We start from the raw sequence: 25,070 nt of genomic DNA on the forward strand, positions 1-25,070 counted from the left end.
CTATAGATAATTAATGATAAAACGCCAGTCTTAAAATTATATTTTAATACAATAATATTATAAAGTTTTTTATCCATCACCCGGTTATATAAATATTCTGAAAATAAGTGGGTACTTCAATAAGGTATAAAATATTAATATGTTTAAGGTATATAAGGCATATTATATTTATATGGGTACATTTTAAAAATATGTATCTACTAGCTATAACCTAGGTATATACATATACCACATGTATAAGCGTAATGCGTATTCTTTATACCTATACCTACTTCATATTATTCATATAATTATTAATTACTTTACAGTTTGTACTGCGTATTTTTGGTGTAGCTATAATAATTTGAGTATATACTATCTATAGTACTCAATATTCGATGATGAACTGACACATCAACATGCAAGATTAGAAGATTAATGTGTACCGTGTACCAAAATTATAGATAACAATTGATACGATTATGCGTATTTAAAATTTAAAACTTAAAATAACACCATTAGATAGATTTCAAAATGTAGTGTAATACTATAATATAATTATAACCTACACATTTCAAGCTATATAAAAACATTTTTTGGTAAAACATAAGACTTGGCGGAGATCACAAAATAATAGTTCGTGTTAATAACCACATCTGTATAGATAACAATATAACATTTAGATAAATACATTTTACTGGGTGACATATACTTATAGCATCTATACCAGCGTTTCTCAACTTTTTTACTGTGGCGACCCCCTACATATTATATTATATTTTTTTATATACTCGCATAGATTATTATTAATTACTGTAATAGTACTGTACACGATACAGTGTTTTATATGTATTTATTGATTTTATTTTTTCATTACTTTATTTTATTATTTGAACTTTAAAATTTAAATCATACTTAAATCAAACTTTAAATCATAATTACTATCATCAATAAAAAAATAGTCTTTCCGAATATTTAATAGTTAATTTGTAAAATGTAAAGTAAACAACAAAACTATAATTTTTTCAATTTATAGGTGAAAGGCGCGAGATTTTGGTAAATCTACTAAGAGGGCGTAGAATAAATAAGGTTGGGAACCACTGAGTTAAGTAGTAAACGCTCATTATCTCGGAAAAGAATTTATGTTTTTGAAAATATTTTTTTACATTGTTTGAATTCATTATAGAAAACAACATTCAAAAAACTTTTATAGTTATAGTTTTTTTAATATTTAATTTTTTAATGACAACATACAATTTTAAGTTCATATATCTCATAGCAGAACATTTTTTTTTTTTTAAGTATTTCGATTGTTCGATGTATAAAAATTAAATTTTGAATAAGTATTTATGTGTACACTAATTATCAGGTCTCGAAACTTAAAGCATTTGCATAATTGTGAGTATTTTGCATGTTTTTGATTTTTTTTTTTCTATTTAAATGCATAAATTAAAGATTTAAAGATATTTTTAAATATTAACAAAAATAATAGGATTTTTTATTAAGATGAATAATTATTAGCGGCGTTTTACAGTTAAATTAAAATAGGTATATATAGAGCTGTTAGTTTATATTGCATAATATTACATCTATGGACGATAGATCGTTTTATGCAGTAAAAAATATGTTTACTCATAATAGAAGATCTTTCATTTCTAAGTTAAAAATATGAAAAGTATTTAATAAAATATAACAAAGGTGAAAATATTTGTAAAATTTACTCATACGTATTAAAGTTGATCATAATATTTTATTTTATGATCTTGGATTGATCAAAGAAAAAAAAATTAAATTAAATTCATAGAATAAAAACTATTAAAAAATATTTATTAAGAAGGTAATATTAACAATGTTGAAATATTTTATTTATTTCAGAAATATTTATATATACATATAAATAAATGTGTAATTTTTATATATCTTTTAATATTAAAAATAAACTCATGTTTTTATAATTTTAATCGCAATATCCCCGAAAACTCTGATTACCCATTCGAAATTAAATTTGTATATGCAGATAAAAAATAAAATAAAAATATAATATTTTGTAATGGAACATGAAACTTCAGTATAATATATTATAATATGTGGACTTTTAAAAAGGAAAAAAACTTAAAAGATAATAAATCGTAAAAAATAAAATTCTATTAAAAAATGAAGTTTTTTCGTAAATGAAAATGGTGTAAAAATTAATTTCGAAACTAATTTTTGATTTAATTATTTCTGATAAAATAATCAATTTGTTTACACATATACATATTATAATTTATAGTACCTATGTACCCGATATAGCACACAATAACTAAATAACGTGCAGCACAGAATTATATTTTATGCTATGTAGAGACACCTAGCGTCTTAGCCATATAATACTTATATATAATATTATGTGTACCACTACGGTCGTTAACAATGCAGTAGGCGTCCATGTGGACGTTGGCAGTGACCTTAATTGGTATTGTGGAATGGTTCACTCTAAACGCCTCTTTAAATTTGAAAACAATTTAAGCGGCTATGGTTGATTTTATGTTACGTGCAAACACGTGTAACCTACACGTATAATGATATCATGTACCAGAAATTTGGGTAGGTATATAAAAAATATAAATTATTATAATAAACATTTACGTTTAACTGAAATATAATATATGTATATTAGAATATTGTTTTATACAGAGGCGTATAGATTATATGGATATGATGGAAGTATCGTAGATGAAGGGGTGAAGGTTAGATCCCCTATGATACTTTTCTATTCTCTGTTCCGAAATATTATTAATATATATATATATATATATATATATTGATGCCATGTATATAATAATAAAGAAAAAATATATATTATTGGTCTAGGTGGCCATCACTTTATTCAAGTAGTAGATATTTATGTTTGTTCGAATTATTGTAATGAATTTTAATATAGGTACCTAATTATACATACACATTACCACTGTTTTTGTTTAAATGCTTGATTACAAATTTTTTCAATCAAATCGAGGGCTCCAGACACCCTGCGTATTCCATTACTAAAACGTCCAGACAGCCCTATAACTTAATTCGTGCGAGACTACAAAATGTTCTGTTTATAATTGGTTTTTTGTTTTGAGATAAATAACATTCGATACTTGATAACCATACTGTCCATGCTGGACATAGTCTACATAGTTGAGATTATATTTATTCACACAAAAAAAAAAACATAGAATTGCGCTTGAACAGTGTTATTCTGGAGTAAGATTTTGAGGCAATTGCTGCTTGGAGACGAAATTGGTGGATGAGTGTAGGGAGGTATAGTACTAGGATACTGGACAATGGATTTATGCGATAAAATATTTTTAATACTAATATTTGTACTATATTCAGTAAAAAAAAAAAAAAAAAGAATGTAGATTAAAAGCTATGAGTACATTGGTGGTGGTCTCAAGTGGTAGTTTGCTTCAGGTCTGAAAAATGCTCAGCATGTTACTGTACTTAATATATCAAATTGTCATAGTAATAACTAATAAACAATAAACAATAAAACAAGGCATATATTTATGTATTTGTTGTCATATAGTCTTCAAGTTCAATATTTTTAAACTGTTTAAAGGTACCTAATATCCAATATCTACTACCAAACTATTAAATGTATATTGTATATATACTAACGGATTAATGTTATCTATTTAAAAATTTAAATTTATAAATAATAATTCAATACCTATTATATACCTAGTTAACATTGATTTGTGTGAAATTATCACGCGCAAAGTCGTTACATTAATTTGTTTTCTATAGAAATTTATCATAAAATCTATACTAAAACCATATTATGTCAATACTATGAGTTGTAGGACAGAAAGATATACATTATGATGTATGAGCCTATTAATCAATAATCGCATACTTACAAGTCATAAACGGACTAAACACTGATCAAGAATCAGTTACCATTTCACCACGAACACCGATCTGTCAACGAAATACCGCAGTCACTCAGAGAAACCGTCAACTTGGAATTGAAGCTTCAGAATTTCTTGAATTAACATTACCGTCATGATAATAAATTGCGCATGTTTTTTGGTGAATGCGCATACCGCGTACCGCCACAATTTTAGATATCCTAAGTTCCTACTAAACCACGATGAAAAAATATATTTAAATGTTAAAAAAAAAATTGGTTCAGTTAAATTACAAAAAGGATAAGAATTTTATGTACGATTTAAAAGGATATACACTTTTAAAGTAGGTAAATATTTGTATTTGTACTTGAATACCTACTCATAAAAAGTATACTCTACATAGGGTGGTCAGAGATTACATTTTAAGAAATCCGAGACACCAAAATTATAAGTTATTATGTATAATTGTTTCCTACACCTTTTTAGTACCTACCTATGATATACCTGTGCTTTATACAGTATAGACTCTATACTATAGAGTAAGAGTTTATACAACAGACATTACTCGTTAATGATTAATTAGGACATTCGATGTGAAAAAATACTAAAATTAATCAACTAGATAATATATCTTGATTAAAAATAAATTCAATAATCAAGTATAATAAAAAAATTATATGAACTTGACTTTGAAATATTAGTTAGGGGAGCTATCCAGTAATAAGACCCTTTTAGCGAATTTTGGGCGACTAACAAAAAAAACCATTTTCGATAGGAATCGAACCAGAAAAATTGTTGGAAGTTCTTACTAGATTGAACTGATGAACTTGAAGTCAACTCATGTTTTTGCGTTTTGAGGTGATCTTTTAAGTCCGATTGTCCACCGTGATTAACTGAAAATTTTCTAAGGCAAGTTATCACTATATAACTTTAAATCGTCAGTAGGTTTAAGTCGTTTAATAAATGGTAAATCATTTTGTCATTTCTCAATAAAACGACAGTGTCTTAGTGACATATTTATTGTGTAAAAAAATGAACTAAATAAAATCACGACACTATAAAATTAAAATATAAATACGTACAAGACCGTTGGTTGACTTCACAGTGCAACCAGTAGGTACTATCGGCACATAAATGCATACTGAGTTACTGAGACTACTGGAATCTGGAGTATAAACTAATATAGGTACTAGGTATACATTATATTAAAATTATTAAATAAATACATATTATTATCTTTCGTAATCGCAGTTCTCGAAATCCAAAAATCATAATTTGGTTTTTCCCGATTGTAATGAATGTAAAACCTTTCTGAAGCCTATTTGGACTTATAGTGTTCAATTATGGGGTGTGGCAAAAAAAAAAAAAAAATCATCATTTACAAAATGCAAACGTTTCGATCTATAACTCGATCTTTACGTATCTATAATTTACAAATGCGCTCTTCTATATAACGAATCACCATACACTGCACTCAGATCTCGGTGTATAAGTAGTCGCTGAAGTGCAGGCCTCATACTACTACAAGCAAGCACGGAACCAGAGCAAAAATCTGGGGGGGAGGTCAAACAATTTTTTTATAAGCACTTTATTCATACCTAATTTACAATTTTGTCATAGTAGTAAGTATAACCTAATGAATGTAATAAATGAATTAATGATTATTTAATATAATAAAATATTTATAAATTAAATAATAAAATTTAAGTCTATTTACGTTTTTACTTTTTCCAATGTATATATATATATATAAATCCACCTTGTGTAATATATTATGTTATCAGACGTAGGTAAAAATGATTTAAAATATTGTAATATCAGGATCTGTAGAATTATAAAAAAAATTGAGAAATTATATGGATCCGTCCCTGACTACAAGCGCTTCCGCTACCAACTAGCAAACCATCCTAATCCACTTATTGCTGTACTTACTCGTACCTAACGTCCCTAGAAATCCAGCGAGAAGGCTAAAAAGGAGCTGGTGTGGTGACTTGGCTCATTAAATTAAAGCAATTAATACATATATATATATATATGTATGTTAGTATGTATAATATAATATAAATGTATAATCATGATTCATGACATTTTTCGTATCTGAAAGTTACTGCTGGGTGACTTCTTACCAGTTTATATATTATTTTTTTCGCACATATACTTATTATAAACACCATTGTATATTATATTCTAATGAATATTAAAAAAAAAGCATGTTAGTATGTAAATATTTTTATGTACAGAAATATATAGAAACCAATACTTTAGACACAACAAAAAAAGTAAATAGAAACCGTCAACCAATATAGGCATCCACGATCAATTTAATGGCGATTGGCGACCACCCACTCCAGTCATATCCCATAGGTGTATTAGTGTATTACATTTTTACCAATCGATGACCATTTATTATTGTTAATACACCATAATTTCCATAAATAGCTGTCGATTCCCATTGTTATTAATAAAAACTTATTATACAGCATTACCTACCGTTGAAAATTAATTGTGTGTACGTATGTGCTTCGGCTTAATAAGACAATTAATATTCAGATAGACAATGACATAATACAATTTTACTGATTTTATTGTTCATAATTTTCTTATGACAGGCTTTGAATGTATTAGGTGGGTGGAGTGGGTGTAGTGACCGGTTGTTGGAGATCCCTGCCATACATTTAATTTTCTACTTCAACGCCACTGCAGCTGATTTCCCGCTAATGACCAGAAACCTAGATGATATTCATAGAATAAAAAATATTTTCATTTGTTACTACTTTTGGTATAGAAATTGCATGTTCAAACAGAGCATAAGCTGAAGATTCGGGACATATAAAACATAGGAGCTAATATTAAAAAGTGAAAATTGGGTATACTAACAGTGTGTATGACCATTTTTCCTAAATGATTAAAGACCATGTCACCAATTATAAGGCCAATAACTTAAGTCATTTAGTCAACATTCAGCGTTTAAGACATGTATAACACTGTTACTGTAATATGATTATGTTAAATTTTAAGACATTCCTCAAAGATTCAAATTAATTTTCTTAACATTTTAAAATGACAGTAACTATTTTAATGTACATATTTATTTAAAATGTCGATAAATTTTTTGAGCAAAATATTATTTATCTTGATATCAAATAAGTATCTTTTTCCAAGTCACCTTAAATCCTAATTATAGTTCTAACCATCCTGCATACTTCACCTATCTATGTATAGGAAGGTAGGTAATAAAAACACGGTTTTTAATTTGGTTATGTGTTTTATTTGCTTTGAATCTTTTTTTTTTCATTTAATTGTTTTTGTCATCATACTTTTATTACTCAACTCTTTTTTTATGTTTTATTTTTTAAATGTTTTCACTTTTATTGCTTAAATATTTTCTTTGATTTTTTTTTTTTAATATTGTATTTTTCAGTTTCACACAATCTTTTATACATATTAGACATTCTTAAAAGTTATTAATAAACCTACATAAAAATATGTAGTACAATATTTACATAAAAACACAACTTGTTTCAAATTTAGAAAAATAGTGAATTAAAATAATAATTTAAAAATATCTAGGTATAATAAAACTTATAGCTAGGCACATACGAACTTTTCAAACCTTAAGATCTAATATAATGGATATATTATTATTCAAAATAGTACATTAAATATTAATTTGAAACAGACAATGTAACTAAATAGAATAATATAAAATGAATAATTTCATAATTCATTGCACAGTCATTTGAAGTACACAATATTTTTTTTATTTCCAATTAGTTATTACAGGCTATAATTATTAATATTAAATCCAATTTTCAATCAAAAATAAAAACTTAAGTTAATACATTCCCAATAGCTCATTAAGGCTATTAAATTAATAATTGGATGTATGTACAAAAGAAATTATACTTTAATTTAAAAAGCCTTTTATTAGAACTTCTTAATTATTAAATATTTATGATTCCCACCGATAACTATAGCGATGGATTTATTGTGAACGTCAGTAAGGATAATACATTGCTCTTCTGGAATAACCACCTCTGTAAACAAATTTATAAAATCAATCAAACATAATATTAAATATTTTTTTGAATGTGAATTTTAAAAATATATACCTTGGTCTACGAGATGGTCTATAACCACCATAAAATGATGACTGTGCACCACCACGAGACATTGGACGACCTCGGAACATAGCTCTACCCCTAGATGCTACTGGACGATTTGTAGTGCTTATCCCAGGTTTATTCGTTCTTTTTGGATTAACCTGTAAAAAAGCAAAAGCTTTTAAAAATAGTATGCTTCATTAAATTTATTAAATATGTATATATTACTTTAATTTGACGACCCCTAAATAAAGAATCATCCATTGCCATGGCTGTATTAACAGAATCCATATCAGCAAATTCAATATATGCAAACCCTTTTGGATGACCATCAAATTTATTACACAATATGGTAACTCGATTTATTGAACCACAGCCGTGAAAATGGGTTTCCAATTCTTCGGCTGTTGCTGCATAGTCTACCTACAATTGTAAAACAAATACTTTATGGTACAAAAATTCAATAACCGTATCATCAAAGATATACTTACATTACCAACATAAACAGATCTAGCATCAGCTTCAGCTTTTTCCTGCTCCGATAAATTATAAGTTGCACCTAAAAGACAACATTTATCTTTTAATATACAAAATAAAGAAAATTTTTATATTATCAATTTTATTTTTAAATCTTTTAAATTTTATTAAGATAAGTAATTATTATTTCTTAGTACAAAATAATAAATACTTTATTATTGTTAGATAAATATATTTTTTTATATATATTACGTCATTTACTCAGTAAATAATTTTATTTTTCTCTATTCCAAATAAGTCTGGAAAAATTTTAGCAGCAATGCTTCTGGTTTTGCACAGGTATATCTCATAATCTACCGGCATTATTGATGACAATCCAGTTATATACAGACTCGATGTATTATCTCACACACTTACTTACGTACGTACGTACATACGAGCTGCTGGGACTACTGTCATTATAATGTTCGTATACACGGCGGCGAGCTCTGACTGCCAACTTGATCACATCAAGTGCTGATAACTGTAGCCAATAACAGAGAGCCCGCCTACACTATTTCTTTCAGACTTATTTGAAATAGAGTATCGTATCACATGTGGAGATCTTCTATATTCTTATTCCTCAGAGTTGAAAATTAAACTGCCAAAAAATTAATATAAAGAGCTTATGAGGTCTATTATCATCAAAAATATATCTTGATTATTAAATTTTAAATTAAAAAAAAGAAATCATATTACAGGTAAAAGAACAGTGTTGTAATAAACTTTAATTTAAATAAAAATTTTATTTAGAAATAAATACAAGGGTTAATTGATTCAATTTCTAAATTACTTGGTATTAAAGAAAATACTAATACAATAATAAGCTAAAAATATTAGACGTAGAATAGATTTAGTAAGTGATTGTTTAAAAATAATAACAAGAGATCTTAACAAATATTGAGATCTACTTTAATTTATTGTATTCAAAATAGTTATGATAAAACAATCATTTTAAAGAGCTTTTAAAGTAAATTACTAGTATAACATAATATTAATAATATAATTTATGATTGTAGGTACTGAAAATAATTAATAAAACAATTCTGCTCAGAAGCATATTTAGCATAAGATACAACCGAAATCAGAAAATATACATTGATTCATATTATATCATAGGAACAAGACCATTTATTCATCATTTTAGCGTTAAACACAACATATACTATTTTATTAAGATTAATCTAACATGACCAAAATCAGAAAATGTACATTGATTCATATTAAATCATAGGAACAAGACCATTTAATCATCATATTGGTATTTAAGGAAATTAATGAATATACAAAGGTTATATGAATAATATTATGTAAATAAGATCAATTTCAGGTTATTTGTAGTAATCATAAGTAATTTATCATACGAACGAGACTAGAATTCATCATTAATTGATCATAAATAATTAATATAATATAAAATTAAAATGTATAACCGGAATTTTGTATACAGCTATAAGCTACTATTATTAAATAAATTGTTTAATTTATTTGAAATCTTACTCATACAAATTATAATCTGCTTTTTTTTTTGTTAAGTAGATTTAGTAAGTGTTTAATAAAACATTTAATTATAAACACATGTGGAGATTTACTAAATTATTATTCCTCAAATAATTTGAATAAAATAGCTAATAAACTACTTTAAAGAGCTTTTGAGGTGTTTTAATGAATAAATATTTTTTATAATAATAAAATGAACATAATAACATAAAACACTGATTAAAACATTGTTAAGTAGATTTAGTAAGTGTTTAATAAAACATTTAATTATACACATGTGGAGATCTACTAAATTATTATTCCTCAAATAATTTAAATAAAATAGCTAATTAACTATTTTAAAGAGCTTCTGAGGTAATTTTATTTGAAGGAATAACTATTTTTATAGAAATTAAATAGATCAATAATCAGTGTATCTATTACATTTTTATTTTTTAGAGTATAAAAATGTATCATGTCATCTGAGGATATTATGAGTTAGTTATAATACTTCATTTAAAATTTTAATAGATAAGCAATAATAAATATCATAGTCATAAAATAAATATATCTGTATAGTTATATTTGTAAGTTGTTGTGCAGATTTAGTAAGTGTTAATAAAATGAATTATTTCTAAACACATGTGGAGATCTGCTCAGTTTTGTACCTCAAAATTAAAAAGCAGAACAGCTATAAAGCAATAGTGCAGAGCTTTTTGAGGATAACATTTTAATTTAAAAAAACAAAAAATGTTTGAATTAATTTTAATATTAATATCATAAGATTGTTTAAAAATTTAATCAACCAGTCAGTTTACATTTATTATGTTTAAATACCTAAAGAAAATTATTGACTTTCAGATAAATGTATAAATTATAGGCAAATTGTTTGTTGTTATACAATAACCATGGATACAACTAACTATAGTTCTTAAGAAAATATTAAAACGAAAGAAAAAAATAAAATTTCAACATACTAGTTTTCGAGCAATTTGGAGAAGACAGTACTGGAGTGTTTGACATTTCTTGATCTACTTGTGATTGCAATTTTTTTAACTTTTCAGCTTCCTCTTCCATTTCACGTACGCGAGCTCTAATTACTTCCAAGTCCTAAACAAATAATAATGTTGGAATGCATACAATACACATTATGAACAAATTAAACTTACAGAATCTGCTGATGCTTGAGAGTCGACATTATTCGATTGACCATTTTCAATTAGGTCAAAAGACATGCTATTTTCTATACTAATTTGTGCATTATGTTCTTCGGTCGATAAATCAATACCACCTTCTAACAATTGGTCATCTAAGTCAGCCATGTTCAATTAACTAAAAATATAAAAAAGGAACATTGATCAAAAACTCGTTTGTAGAAGGTTTGGGACATCCCAAATAATTCGTTGCCAATTGTCATTAAAACAAAAACACTTAATTTATCGAAAAAAAAAAAAATGATAACCTAAAAATATCAAACGGGTAAAACGACACGGTCCCCAACAGACAGAATTATTCAGTTTTAATCGTACACAGATTCTACCATAAACTGTACAGCGGCGAACGTATTATAATACAATATCGATTGTGTTATATTTGTAACGGTTTTTTGACGCGCACTGGGAATGAATGAATAATGCAATACAGACCTAACTGTTCAACAATCGCCACGATCTACACCGTGAATTTGAAAATAAAAACTGTTAGACCAGACGAAATGATTATTAAAAGGTGTGCAAGAAAAACCGATGATGTTTGATCGCAGAGAATAAATTGACGTACTTAACTGCTAACCCCTGTGATTTCGGTCGCGAATTCTTCGCTAAAAGGCCGGGGATCGGCGGGTCACAGCAGTGGCCACGAGAATGCGGGGATGTTTGGTATCAAACACCTACCTAGGGGCGTGACGCGGCAGAGGTAGCGGAAACCTCGTACGCAGCCTGCGGATCAGGATGACAAATGCGGGACGCGACTCGAAAACACGTTCAACTAACTGGCCGGTACGAAGTACGAAGCGCCGCACCGGGAAAAAGACTCGAAAAAGGCTCGTGGACCCGTACCGCGGCGTCCACCACACTACCCCCACCGCACGGACCGCCGATCAAAAGCTGCAAATGGCCGCCGCCGTCGTCCCTGGTCTCCTGCGGCGAGCGGTTCGCGGGTTCAACCGAGAGGACCGAATCGAATCGGCGGACGGACAGAGGATTGCCTGATGACACGGGTGTTGGTCAGGTACTTACGCGGTGTCCGGTCCGGATGCAAACGGATGAAAAATTCGATTAGGCGGTGCGGTAGTTCACGGGCAATTCGATTCGTCGTTACTGGACGCGGCGGAGTCGTCTCGACACTGTACGGTACGTCGGTGCCACTCAGCAGTCTGCCGGCAAACAACAAAACGGAGGGAAAAAAAAACCAATAATGCGTATACACAGGCAGACCGAGAAAACGTAACGACTCGCTATTGACGACGCGTTAAATAATAATTAATAGCTATGACACTATCAAGTATCAAACTATCAAACGCAAGACCGGGCGTAAAAAACAGTTGTGTACACCGAAGACTGAAATATTATGTTGCAGACGTTGTACACTATGTACAGAAGTCAGGCGCACGTACACACGCGCATAAACGCACACGCCACACACACACAAACACACACGCAGACCCGCGCGCGTGCGCGCGGACGCGGAGTCACGTTTATGCTATATAGCATTTATCACTATTTTCACTATTTCCACAACAAACGACAACTTTATCATACAACAATACCGTACCGTGCACACGACGTCTGTATCAGTGTTTTAGTATAATTGTAAGATAATTGTAATTCAAAAATCCAGTATGACCAACATCAACATTCCACTTTCCAGTCCGATGCCGCCGATGTCGGATTGAATAAGTATATTTTTTCATTTTTAAAATGAAAAATGAAACCGATTTTTCTTCCGACCAATCTACCCAACGTATGGCGTTCGTTATGAGTTACGACTCGTAATATTATAACAAGACGTTAAGGCCACCACGAGTGACGAGTCTCCAATATTAATACTGCACGATTACTATAAATTATAGCCCAGGGTTCGAAAGTTGTTGTAGTACTAAAAATGTTACTTTTTAGCTCTTGAATATGCGCTTGAAAACTCCAAAATATGAACTATAAATAGCTCGAAAAATCAAAAAAAAAAAAGAATTTAACTTGAAAAAATTATAAATTTATTTTAAAAAAAAATTAATGTAATTTTACAATTTTATAATTTACAATCAAAAATTAAAAAAAAAATTCAAGAATTCAAATATTTTAAAAAATATAACCAAATAAATCATTTTTTTCAACAAAATGCGAATATATTATAACAATATTATATATATATTATGTGAAAATATACCTAAAATATTACTAAAAACACTAAATTAGCAAAATAGCAATAAAAACAGTAAATATGCAAAAAATAGCAAAATTAAATTTCGTGTATAGCATCAAAAAAGTGTGAAACCTATTAGTATCTTACTTTGGATGTTCTAGAAAGAACCAAGAAAAACATGCATTTGCTATTACTTTCAAGCCCTGTTCATTACCATTGACAAATTTGTGATTTTAATATTTGATTTGTTTCTGTATTTCTGTATATTTCCTATATATTTTAAACTTCAAACCACGCGTACACGACAAAATACATGCGACGGACGGACATTTCGTTCGTTTCCGTTTTAGACACTGTGTCTGAGTGAGTTATCAACCTCGGTTATCACGTTCCTTCGGAGGCGCAATCTAAAATCCATATTATGTTATTATTAATAATAAGTTTTTTAATCATCGTTCTGGTCATTACTCGTTTGCAGAATCTAAAATCAGTATAATCTAAATATTACTTGATGTAAATTTTCTAAATGTCAGCGTTTTGTAGTCTTGTTTAATCCTTTTTTATTCCTCCAAACCACGAACGTAACTCCACCAACTAATGTTAATCTCTTTTAATAAAATTATAATTAAGTAAATACTAGTGTTTTTTTTTATTCGTTTTAAATGCGTTCTTGGAATGTGACATGTACTCACTCATTGTGACGATTTGGATTAAGTCTTGATTTTAGACTTAACTGCATAAATCTTTGAAGGTATGCGTCGTCAAAACTATTATGTACAGAATTAACCAACAAAAACTCGATCACTATTTTTTTAGATTTACACTATAAGTGTTCCATTTTTTTTGCTTTAAACTTACAACGTACTATAAAAGCTTAGATTTTTGTGTATCACTTATTTTCATGTGATCCTAATGATCTTGTACCCACATAAAAAATCATTAATTTCAAATTAAATTTGGACGCAAACAAAAAAATAAAGATATTTTGTGAAAGTGTGATAAATTTTTGGAGCACACTTTATTTTGCTTAGATTACAATTGATTGCTTCAGAGACTAGTTACCAAATTATTAGATTTTAAAAATTATTCATATTACACGTTATTGCATTTTATTATTACACTTAATTATTATTCATAAAAACCAAATAGTTTAATAAAATTTGATTTTTTATTTATAGATTTCAATTAAATTATTCATACATTCAAGGACAAATAATTTTCATTTTAAATTTACTTCTAAAGCATAATTCATCAAATGTAAATGTCAAATATTTGTCCCATGAGTATTTGACCATTTGCTATCCAATTATCTTGTTTATATTGAGCAATATTTTAACAATTAATTTTCCATTTTCAAGTAAAAATGTTAGCATCTTGTTCAATATGTGGCGATTGTTTTACCGGAATTCATCCTGAATCAGTTCATTCAACACCTTGTGGTCATGTTTTCCACTACGAATGTCTCATGACATGGATTAAAAGGTATTATTTAAGTTTAAATTTAATTATTATTTAGGAAATACATTATAATTGTGTTTTAAAAATAAACTAGATATCTACACCTACTATTTTTTGCAAGGTATTTATTTTTCCGCCATAGTTACCAAGTGATATTGATTACATCATATTTTAACCATGAATATTTACTACTAAAAGTATATTAAAATTGGTAAAATAATAATTCCCAGTTTTTGGTATAATATTCCTCCTTAAAATTGTAATTATCATTATTTATTTGTGTAACTATTACCTTCTATCATTTTAAGATCGCAAACATGTCCACATTGTCGGTCAAAAGTTACTGAAAAGCAAATTATTAAACTATATTTTCACAACAATTCAAATTTAAGTATTAAGGAAGATATATCATCATTGACACACCAAGTGCAATCACTTACATATGAAAATACTTTGAAGAATGAAGAAATAAAAAATTTGTTAATTATAACCAAAAAAGAAAAAGAACAACTGATTTCATTAAAGTAAAAGAAAATGTTTAATTTATATTTTTTCTAAATAATATATTTATTATATTTACAGAAAACATGTTAAAGATGTGGAAGACAAAGTACGAGGTCATCAAACATTTGTATCCAGTTTACAAGAAAATATCCGTTTTCTTAAATCTGAATGCAAAAAATCTACTGCCTACAAACTTGAAGCTGAAGAATTGAAAAAAGATTTGGAAAAATACCAATCGTAAGACAGCTTTTTTTAAAAAAATGAAGTTTTATTAGCAAAAAAAATTGTGTAATGTTTGCATTAAATTACAGAATTAACAGTATATTATATGGAACACCTGCAGATTCTCAAGAAGCCGTATGTTTATTAAAAAAAAAGACTGATATTCAAACTCTGTGTTTACTCATAACTTCATTTAAGAGGTATGATTCATTATTTTAAAATTGTGTATTATTTTATAAATGAGTAATTGTTTCTTAGAGAAATTCAAACTTTAAAAGATAGCAATAAAGATTTGGAAACCAAATTTTCACAACGTGTTACTAAATACATGGAACTTAAAAGACATTTGTGTAATGTAAATGCAAAAGAATCCATGAATACCCGTGTAATGGAGTATGAAATCTATTTAATAAATTTAATCTTTAATGTATTTAAACACTTTTTTAATTGCTAAATTAATTTTAGAAAATTAAAATCAGAAATTACTGACCTTGAAGCAGAAATTGTAAGATTGCAAAAGAAATGTGAAAATTTAGAATCTCTGGTGCAAGCAAATGATAATACTCCAAGAAGAACTGAAATATGTAAAAGAATAATACATGAAAGTCCAGCTCCAGAGTTGACTGTTACTCCAGTTTTAGAAAAAGTATGTTAAGTAAAATCTATTATTTATCTAATTTAAATAATTATTTAAAATTTTAATATACTTTTTTTTTTGTACAAGAAAATTAGCAATGTAAGTTAAGTCAATAACATTAATATGTTGATTGAATGTCAAATATTATTTTTGTGGTTATTTCAATTCTTGAAAAATGTAATTTAATACTATCTATTAAAACATTATTGCACATTGTATATTTAAAATAGAAAATGTCTTTTTAAAAAATATTATTTTTTTATTTTATTAATTGCAACTGATGTGTTTAGCCTCTTCTAAGTTTAAACTTTACAATAAAAGCTACATTTATATAATGACATTGAAATATAATAAAAATTTATACTCATATGCATTAGTAACCCATTGAAAAAAAAATAGGTATGATGTATAAATGTGTTTTTTAACTGATATTAAATATAAATCTTTTAATGGGGCAAATAGTTCGCAACACGAAAACTGGTCCCTGACTGTCACAAACCAAGCAGCTGTTTCGCCTCTGTGGTCCACAACATAATTAAATTAATTGCCATGTTCTATTTTAATTAGAACTTGATTTACTGAAATACTTTAAATATTTTATAAACTAATATTATAAACCTATAGTTATAGGTTTAAGTATAAAACATTAAAAACCTAAAAGAAATAATACAAATACAAAAATAATAATAATAATAATAATAATAATAACCGTATAGGTTGAGAACTCATGGCTGTTGGGTAGGGTAAGCAGTGTGGTTTGAGGTACTCGGGGGGCCAGTTTTTGTGTCGTGGACTATAATGTGTATGTAAAATTATTAGATTTCTGTTTTTAAAGAATATTAGATGATTTAATAAAAAAATAAATAAATTGTCAATCCTTAAAATTAGTTAATTTATAGTTATTTTTTTAGGGTTTAAAAACAAATGTTTACTCTCCAGAAAATTCAGTTTCCTCTACAATACAACCTAAAGGACAATTAAAGCCACATAGTTTAAACAACAAAACAGAACAATCATCATCACAATGTGTAAATATTATATATTAATTATTAAATTAATAATAACACTAAACATATTTTATAGTATACTTCTTGAAATTAATTATTATATTATTGTTAAGGTTAACACATTTATGCCCAAAAGTCCTCGGCGACTAATTGGATTTATGAGACCACCTTTAACTACTAAATCAGTCAGTGCAAATTATGTTTCAAAATCTATAGTTTTTTCAAGTAGTTCAGATGAAGAAATGTTTGATGGTCTTGGTGGTCGTTCTAAACCAGATGTGTATCCTAGTCGACAGAAGCCAGTAATTAAAAAGCGAAAATTACTTTCTAATTTCAAAAAAAAACCACCACCATCAAATGGTAATACAACTTTGGACAGTTTTTTGTCTGCTGAAATTCTTTAATAATGTATCTCTTTACTAAAAAAAAAAACATATGTATAAGTTTAATTTTCATAGTTTTTATTTGACGATATTAAATTATATTCAAATAACAATATTAGAATTCTTGTAAGTTATATTAATATTATTTTTTTTTAATTATTTATCTCTTTTTTATAAAATTAATGAATTGCAGTTTGTTAAAGTGTAATTCAATTTAAATATGTAAACATAAATTGCTCATTACGATAACAAACATTATTGTTGGTTTAATAATATTACATTTTGAACACACTTTAGTGTTTGGCTCCTATAAAAACAAAATCAAGTATTAAAAGAATTGTAAAATATTTGTAACATGAATTAATAATCAAATAATATATTGATATTTAACTAGTAATAAATATATTACCTCTGGATGACTATTATAACATCCTCCCAGTTTCCGTCTATAAAAAAAGTTGAGATTCAGTTTGTTGCAACTATGATCTGAAATTATACCTGATGTGTTTTTATACTCCACTTTAACTGGGTTAACACTCAAATGACTTTGACTACTTTCTGCATTTTTCACAACAACGAGTAATAAATTTGAGTGGGCTATACGTTTTACAAAAAATGGCCTAAAAAACATTAATACAAAGTATTTTGTAGTAGGAATATTAGCCCTCCCTTATTTGCTCCTATGTTTAAGACATAACTTTGATTAACTGAAATAGTCACAGTTTATGGTTTTAAATTTAATTCTAATGTTATTATACATTCATACCATCACATTATTATAAGCCTAACCTTATAGTTGATCCAGCTGGTGCTGGAGCATCAAATCCTTCAGCACTAAGATGTTCATGTTGTAGCATAAATAAATCAGCTTTCTTGTCGCAGGGTTTATTGATAATTTTATATTTTTCTGTATTTTTATTAAGCCCCGCTTCGTCTACATATCCTAATAGGCAATAAATATAAGTTAAAATGTTTTAGATTATATTTTGGAAAGTTTAATGATTACCTTCATTAATTGACCATACATGGATGAAGTTGCCTTCAATTAATAACCAAACTAAATTCATCAAGAACATTTTTAGACTCGTAAATACTATATAAAATGGCTATAAAAATAATATTAGAAGTAGATGTTAAAATATTAGTTTATTCTTAAATTCTAATAATATAAATAAATTATAAGTATCAAATTAAATTTAATAGACCAATTTATCAATATAACAATTTGCAACTAGATAAAGGCTATAAAGATATATTCTCTTCTAACCTTTGAATTGTATTAACTAAATATTTATTTTAATGGAAGTCTTAAAATTTAAAATATTTTTATTTTGAACTTAATTTCTGTAAAAAATTGAATCTAATAATTTTTAAAATTTATAAATGACTTAAAATCAGATTTGTCTTGAAATATATAAATTAACTTTGTTTCCTTTTACATTATGGTAATGTTATACACTATAATTTATTTTAACTAATATATGAAATTTAATTTAAATTACTGTTAACAAGTAGGATGATGCACTTGGGGCTGGTATTCTCTCCATGCACAAAGCTTGGTAATCAAACATAGGTATACGCCTAAATATTTTTTTTGATATCATTGTTTCCATAATAACTCCAGTGCTCTTTAATTCTGTTTGTGCAAAAAATCTGCCAGTATCTGCTGGTATTTCTGATAGGACAACATACCCATTTTCATCAATTATATAACAATCAAGATGGTCAGATGTACATGGTAAACAACTTGGACACTGTAAATCATTAAAAGTTAATAAAAATAAATTAATATCAAGATTAATAAACTATTAACATTTTCATTGGTTTGTGTGATTTCCATAAAGCGATCATAAAATTTCTTGTGTGACATTTCATATCCAACTACTGACCCTGGTGCTTCATTATTTTCATCCTCAACAAATATAGCATGACTAGCAGTGATTTTTAGTTTATCATTGTCTCCTATCATAAAACATGATTGCAGAAGTTTAAATAATTATTTTATTAAAACATTCATGCAAAACTGATTACCAGAATTAAAAGGTACTGAAAAAACAAATGCTTGTGGATTAAGATTACGATATAGTACTGGACGTTTATACCAAACTTCCTCAACTGAACGGTTATGAACATCTCCAAACTGTCTAAAGTTTAATGCATAGAATTAATAATTTTTCTTTTTTTTACAAATATAAGAATAAAATAATAATAATGTTTATTCTGTATATTGTACATACAATTCACCTTCAGCCAGATCAAGTATATGTTGCCATCTACTCAGTCCACCTTGAGTTGCCAAGAATCTGACACTAACATTATATTGGTTTACATAACGTTTCCTAAGGATTAAAATTGCTTATTTAAGAGTATTAAATTGTTAATTCAGAATACAAAACCAATACTTATTTTTATAACTCACTCAAATTCTGAAGTAGGATTCCAAGTTGAATTGTATAATGCATGTGTAATTTTTGCATCAAAAAATAATAGTTGCATTAATTCTTTATCGCCTGAAATAGTAAAGTTTGTATAAAATTAGCAGTATAAATAACGTTTGAACGTATAATTTTATATTAACTTACAGTAGAACTCATCTATGTCTATTGGTTTTCTGTCACATTCTCCTATTTACCATACAATAAAATTGAATCAACTGGAGTTATTTAATTTTAAAAATAAAGTTGCCCTTACGTCTGTCGAAATCATCCATTGAAATATTTTCGAAATTTGAATCTGGATATTGCTCTTTCCATTCCCAATCTGGAGAAAATATTTTTTCCATAAAATGAAGCAATTTATCTTCAGGATTTTCAAATTTTCGCTCTGATGAATGAAAATAATCACAATACACCCTGAAATGTTTATACAGTGAACATTTATAAATTATGTTCATTTAAAATTGAAAAGAGCACATAATATCAAAATTATATTACCAGTTTGGATGAATTTTCCATTTATCTTGAAAATATTTATCAAATTGTTCATCTAAAATATATTATTTATAAATAATTACATTTTAACTATAAATACATTTTTTAAACATTCTTAAAATATTATAATATTTGCCTTTTTCTATTGATTTATTGATTTCATCACCAGCTTTAATCCAATTGTTACCATAAGATGCAGGTAATACTAAACCAAGTGTAAAAGGACCTTCTATTTTTGGATCTAAAGCAGTATAATGATAATTACGAACTTCAGACCCAACTCGTCTCTAAATAAATAAGTATTTTAATTTATTTTAAATATTTTAAATCTGTATTTATAATTTATTATTAATTAATTACTATACCATATTGTCATAGTGAAACTTAATACTCAAATTTTCCATAGATCCACGCTTGTGATTAACAATTGCTTCCCGTAACTACTTAAATAACAATATACAATTATTGCATGTATTCAAATGAATAGTATTACTTCATACTTGAACCATAGCTTGATGTGGCTGTCTTGGTTCTTCATTATTATCATCCAACATTTCCAATTCAGTTAAATCAATACTATTGTGATTATCTTTAAGAATACCATCTTCCTTTAAATCATATTTTGTTGAAAAAATAAATTTGAGGTAAAAAAAAAATCTTTATTGAATATTTTTACTTACAACAGGTCTTAACTTTGGATGAAAAAGCACATATCCATTATTTGTAACAACAAACGCATAGCCGTTTACACCAATCTAAAATTTCAAAAATATATATTTATATAGCCAAAAATGTAAGAAAACAAACCATTTGAAAAATTACTAATTAATTATTATAATATTATTATTATATTATTAATTACTCTATTATGATAAAAATGTAGTATTTATTCTGTATTTGTATACAGTAGCATTCTTAGTTCTATTCCTCACAAATTATTTTATCTGTATAACTTAATAATTGAGTAACTACCAAGTAATAACAATAGTACTTATGAGGTACCATTTAAAAGTTAATTTGAATAAGAAACCCTTATAAAATAGCTTTACATTAATAATTTTTATAAATATAATTTATGCTACAATTATGCATACTTTGTAAGGAAGTGTTAGTTTTTCAAATTCAGCAATTGGTACATCAGTTCCAGCAACACCGAGTAAATCTCCTTTAACTCTAGTCTAAAATAAAATAAATAATTTTTTTTTTTTTGATAATATAACTTCATTATAAATACTTACTTAGTGAGTAGTATGATTATTGTGAATTAAAATGTAATTAATACTATATTACAGTTTAAAACTAAAAATAAATAAATTAAACTAACCTTATTATTTTCGTCTCTTTTTTTATTAAATATTGGTATGGAAATTGCAGTCATTGGTCTATATTCTTGATAAACTCCATCCTCATTTAAACTCTAAACAACAATGTTAGAATATTATAAGGTACTTAATAAAATTAAAATGTAAAGCCAATACTATAATAAAAGGGGTAACAACTTTGGGTTTCACGCTAGGTAATATTTCTGAAGGTGTATTTATACATAATATACCAACATTAACGGTTAGAGTATACATTGACTATTAATTCTTATTATTTTGTTTATTTCAGAGGATTGAAACTACCTAGTTTAATATTTAGGATTTTGGATTGGATAAATACTGATAAAGACGAGTTACCTCAGAATTCAATATCAAATATTTAGAATCCATTTTATGTTGGTTAGGGAATTGTTTTTGTTCATTCAAATTAGCAGCGAGATCACTCATCTGCTTATCAAATTCCATTGAATTTTTTAATGCACTTGTTACATATGGATCCTAACAAAATGCTCTTAACATTAATTATGACTATAAACTAGAACTTTAGTAATACAGCTATTAACTTATATTGCACAAACATTAGTTTTCACTTACAGAAATGTCCATAAATGTATGCGACCATGTAACAGGATGTTTTTCAGCTTGTAACACTAGAGGTCTTGCTAAAACAGCAATGTATTTCAATACACTTTCAAGTACTTCATCTTTTGAATGTACATGTGCAAAGCTACCTAAAAACATAAAATAACATATATTGTTTAAACATTGCATTTCTTTTGTATAAACACTATTTTAGAATAAGTATAATTAAAATTGAATTAATATAATGTTAATATAAACCTCTATTTTCACAAGCGAGTCGCTCAAGTTCAGGTGTATTAGTAATATCACGACCAATCATGTAGGTGAATATGCGAACTGGTATATTTGTAAATGTATTATTTTTAATGCGATTCTCCTTTTGTATGACATTAAAAAGTTCTTCATTAGGATCATCATCCGTGATCAACATAATCATTTGATTACATGTTTCTTCAGAACACCTGTAGCTTTTTTTATTCTAAAATAAATGAATACAAACTAAAATTGTACATACTGAGTGAAAGTCATATAGTAAAACCCCAAAATACTCTTTTTAAAAAGCAATGTCACCTTAAAATTTTGTAAAAAAATAAATAATTTTCTGTATTTCTTGTATTGCTTTTAAGTATTTAATAGGTATTTAATGTAATTCAAATACTACCTACATTAGACAAAAGTTGAAAAGCTTCAATAAATGCCTTGCTGTAATTTGCTGTAGAAGATGGTAATAATCTTGGATCTTCAATTATAGCTTTATGAAATGTGTAAAGGTTTTCAGGAGTAGCCTACAATATAAAAAGTAAAATAAACTAATCAGCTTAAATAATAATTTTGATTATTCTTACCTGAACTAATATTTCTTTAAAGCAAGTTACTAAGTAAGTAAAAACAGTATTGAAAAAAATAATATTAATTGAATCATCATTATTGAATGTTTTCAATAGAGATTTAATTACAAGCTGAGAAATTGATTGATGCATGCCATTCATGGAACCAGAAATATCTAATAAAATCACTACATCCTTTGAACAAGTTGCAGCTTGAATGTACCATGGTCGGAGACGAGTGTCAAATACACTAGGTTTAGCTGACCATCTTATGGCTAAAAATTTAATCATATTACTCGTTAATGTTTCATTGCTGAATTTATGATGAACTGATCGCGTGGAAAAAATATATCCAGTACTTTCATTTCTCATACTATCAACATAGGCGCAAATAGCAGGCCGAGGAGCTGAGCCCCCTTAAATTCTGTATAGCCTTCCAAATATTAATGAATATTGTCTTATCGTCTGTCAGTCAATATTATAATCAATAATATTTTCAGGTATTTGGGATGGATTTTGACTTTAGCCCCCCCAAACTTCAAAAACTATTGGCGCCTATGACTATCGATTTTATAATATTATAAAATAAAAATTCATACTTATGCATCAGTATGGTTCATTAGTTCTTAATAATTAAAGCTTTAATATAATTTTACCAGGGTAATGACGCATAAATCCAGCTGTACTTCCAAAATATTGCCAAGAAAGAGATGGATCACTGCGATAATTTTGTAAAAACACTTTATCCAATTTTTCAGACCATTGTAAAGGTATTTGGACATGATTAACTGAAAATACTTTTAATTAAGATACAGGAACATAAAAACAATTTTAAGAACACACACGTTTTTCAAATAATATTGTTGGTAAATAAACTGCACTGTAATCAGTATTAACAAATAATCCATAAAAATGATCATTTTTAGTAAGGTTCATTGTTTTGAATTCTAATTGAATAATAGTTTTTCCCAAATCCAAAGATATATTTTCTGGTTTTCGGTCTTCATCATAAGAATCGTTACTACCTACAACTGGTGAATACTTAGCATTAAAATAAGTGTAGTTCGTAATGCCATTTTCTCCATAGAATTTCCATTCAAATTTTTCAGATTCACGTTCTGCTGCATCCATAAGACACTAAAAATTTATTTTATAACTTAATATAGCAATATAATTTAATCATAATATAGCATTAAATTTATTTACAGATACTGCTGTCATTTTCAATCTTATCATACGATTCATTGCTGTTGATATATTTTGTAAAAGTTGACTGACGTTTGTTCTAAACACATGTGTTTCATTCAATTTTTTGTAACGCTAAACAATTTAGACTATAATTTATAAATGTTATATACATATAATAAATAACACAATTAATATTATCATCTAGTATATACCAATCGAATTTCATCAGATTTAGTTATATTTTGTCCTAGATACCATAATTCTTTGCCAAATGTTTCAGCCCAATTTGCCACCCTAAATTAAATTTAAAAAGCAAAATCATTAAATTTTTACATAAAGCAGAAAAAAATATATTTATAAGTGTTACTTACAAAATGTCTTCCAAACTGTTCTTTTTATCATCTTGAATATCTATAGCATATATAACAAATAAAACTGCAACAAGAAATGTACATACATTTATACAAATATTCATACTTAGAATATTTACTTTTTTAGTAAACCAATGAAACTACACATTTAAACAATTTTGGTTTCCACAAATTTTATAACCTTTAGGGATACACTCTTTAGTATATCTGGATCTAAATATAGACACATATATTCCCACTCTTGGATGGAAGCCAATTAACTTCAGAATAAACTCCCACTTTTATTAATTTAAATATTGTAGACAAAATTAGACATCTAGA

At 27.1% G+C, this 25,070-nt stretch overlaps 3 protein-coding genes across 10 annotated transcripts; 1 reads left to right on the forward strand and 2 right to left on the reverse strand.

The window, feature by feature from the left end:
• Positions 1-7,771: 7,771 nt before the first annotated feature.
• Positions 7,772-12,621, reverse strand: LOC112603434 (polyadenylate-binding protein 2). Of its 6 annotated transcripts, none has more exons than XM_025351979.1 (7): positions 12,196-12,621; positions 11,128-11,290; positions 10,936-11,068; positions 8,455-8,522; positions 8,192-8,386; positions 7,973-8,124; positions 7,772-7,897 (listed from the first exon to the last, which is right to left on the reverse strand). In XM_025351979.1, the coding sequence occupies exons 2-7, from the start codon at positions 11,278-11,280 to the stop codon at positions 7,858-7,860; spliced, it is 741 nt and encodes a 246-aa protein (XP_025207764.1). In that variant the 5' UTR covers positions 11,281-11,290; positions 12,196-12,621; the 3' UTR covers positions 7,772-7,857. The 6 variants fall into 6 exon arrangements, with proteins under 6 accessions (XP_025207764.1, XP_025207765.1, XP_025207766.1 ...); XM_025351980.1 differs by lacking the exon at positions 12,196-12,621 and adding an exon at positions 11,851-11,941; XM_025351981.1 differs by lacking the exon at positions 12,196-12,621 and adding an exon at positions 11,738-11,832.
• Positions 12,622-13,483: 862 nt separating this feature from the next.
• Positions 13,484-17,613, forward strand: LOC112603433 (E3 ubiquitin-protein ligase TRAIP-like). Of its 2 annotated transcripts, XM_025351977.1 has the most exons (9): positions 13,484-14,069; positions 14,677-14,800; positions 15,085-15,300; positions 15,359-15,517; positions 15,592-15,702; positions 15,761-15,895; positions 15,968-16,148; positions 17,051-17,167; positions 17,260-17,613. In XM_025351977.1, exons 2-9 carry the CDS (start codon positions 14,682-14,684, stop codon positions 17,548-17,550), a joined length of 1,329 nt encoding a protein of 442 aa, XP_025207762.1. In that variant the 5' UTR covers positions 13,484-14,069; positions 14,677-14,681; the 3' UTR covers positions 17,551-17,613. The 2 variants fall into 2 exon arrangements, with proteins under 2 accessions (XP_025207762.1, XP_025207763.1); XM_025351978.1 differs by lacking the exon at positions 15,085-15,300 and having other exon boundaries at positions 13,560-14,069.
• Positions 17,614-17,696: 83 nt separating this feature from the next.
• On the reverse strand, positions 17,697-25,069 carry LOC112603438 (voltage-dependent calcium channel subunit alpha-2/delta-3). 2 transcript variants are annotated; one of them, XM_025351990.1, is made up of 28 exons: positions 24,750-25,069; positions 24,591-24,672; positions 24,397-24,510; positions 24,036-24,327; positions 23,847-23,978; positions 23,209-23,465; positions 23,029-23,148; positions 22,622-22,841; positions 22,376-22,512; positions 22,139-22,279; positions 21,784-21,876; positions 21,554-21,637; positions 21,140-21,214; positions 20,960-21,067; positions 20,825-20,899; positions 20,596-20,746; positions 20,463-20,514; positions 20,221-20,381; positions 20,112-20,153; positions 19,949-20,039; positions 19,767-19,868; positions 19,561-19,673; positions 19,343-19,491; positions 19,032-19,283; positions 18,536-18,635; positions 18,319-18,472; positions 17,939-18,149; positions 17,697-17,836 (listed from the first exon to the last, which is right to left on the reverse strand). In XM_025351990.1, exons 1-28 carry the CDS (start codon positions 24,851-24,853, stop codon positions 17,744-17,746), a joined length of 3,705 nt encoding a protein of 1,234 aa, XP_025207775.1. In that variant the 5' UTR covers positions 24,854-25,069; the 3' UTR covers positions 17,697-17,743. The 2 variants fall into 2 exon arrangements, with proteins under 2 accessions (XP_025207775.1, XP_025207776.1); XM_025351991.1 differs by lacking the exon at positions 22,139-22,279 and having other exon boundaries at positions 17,744-17,836; positions 24,750-24,853.
• Between the last annotated feature and the right edge of the window lies 1 nt (position 25,070).

The sequence above is a fragment of the Melanaphis sacchari genome, unplaced genomic scaffold, assembly GCF_002803265.2.
Source record: "Melanaphis sacchari strain LSU unplaced genomic scaffold, SCAv2.0 Contig108_pilon_pilon, whole genome shotgun sequence".
Lineage (NCBI taxonomy): Eukaryota > Metazoa > Arthropoda > Insecta > Hemiptera > Aphididae > Melanaphis > Melanaphis sacchari.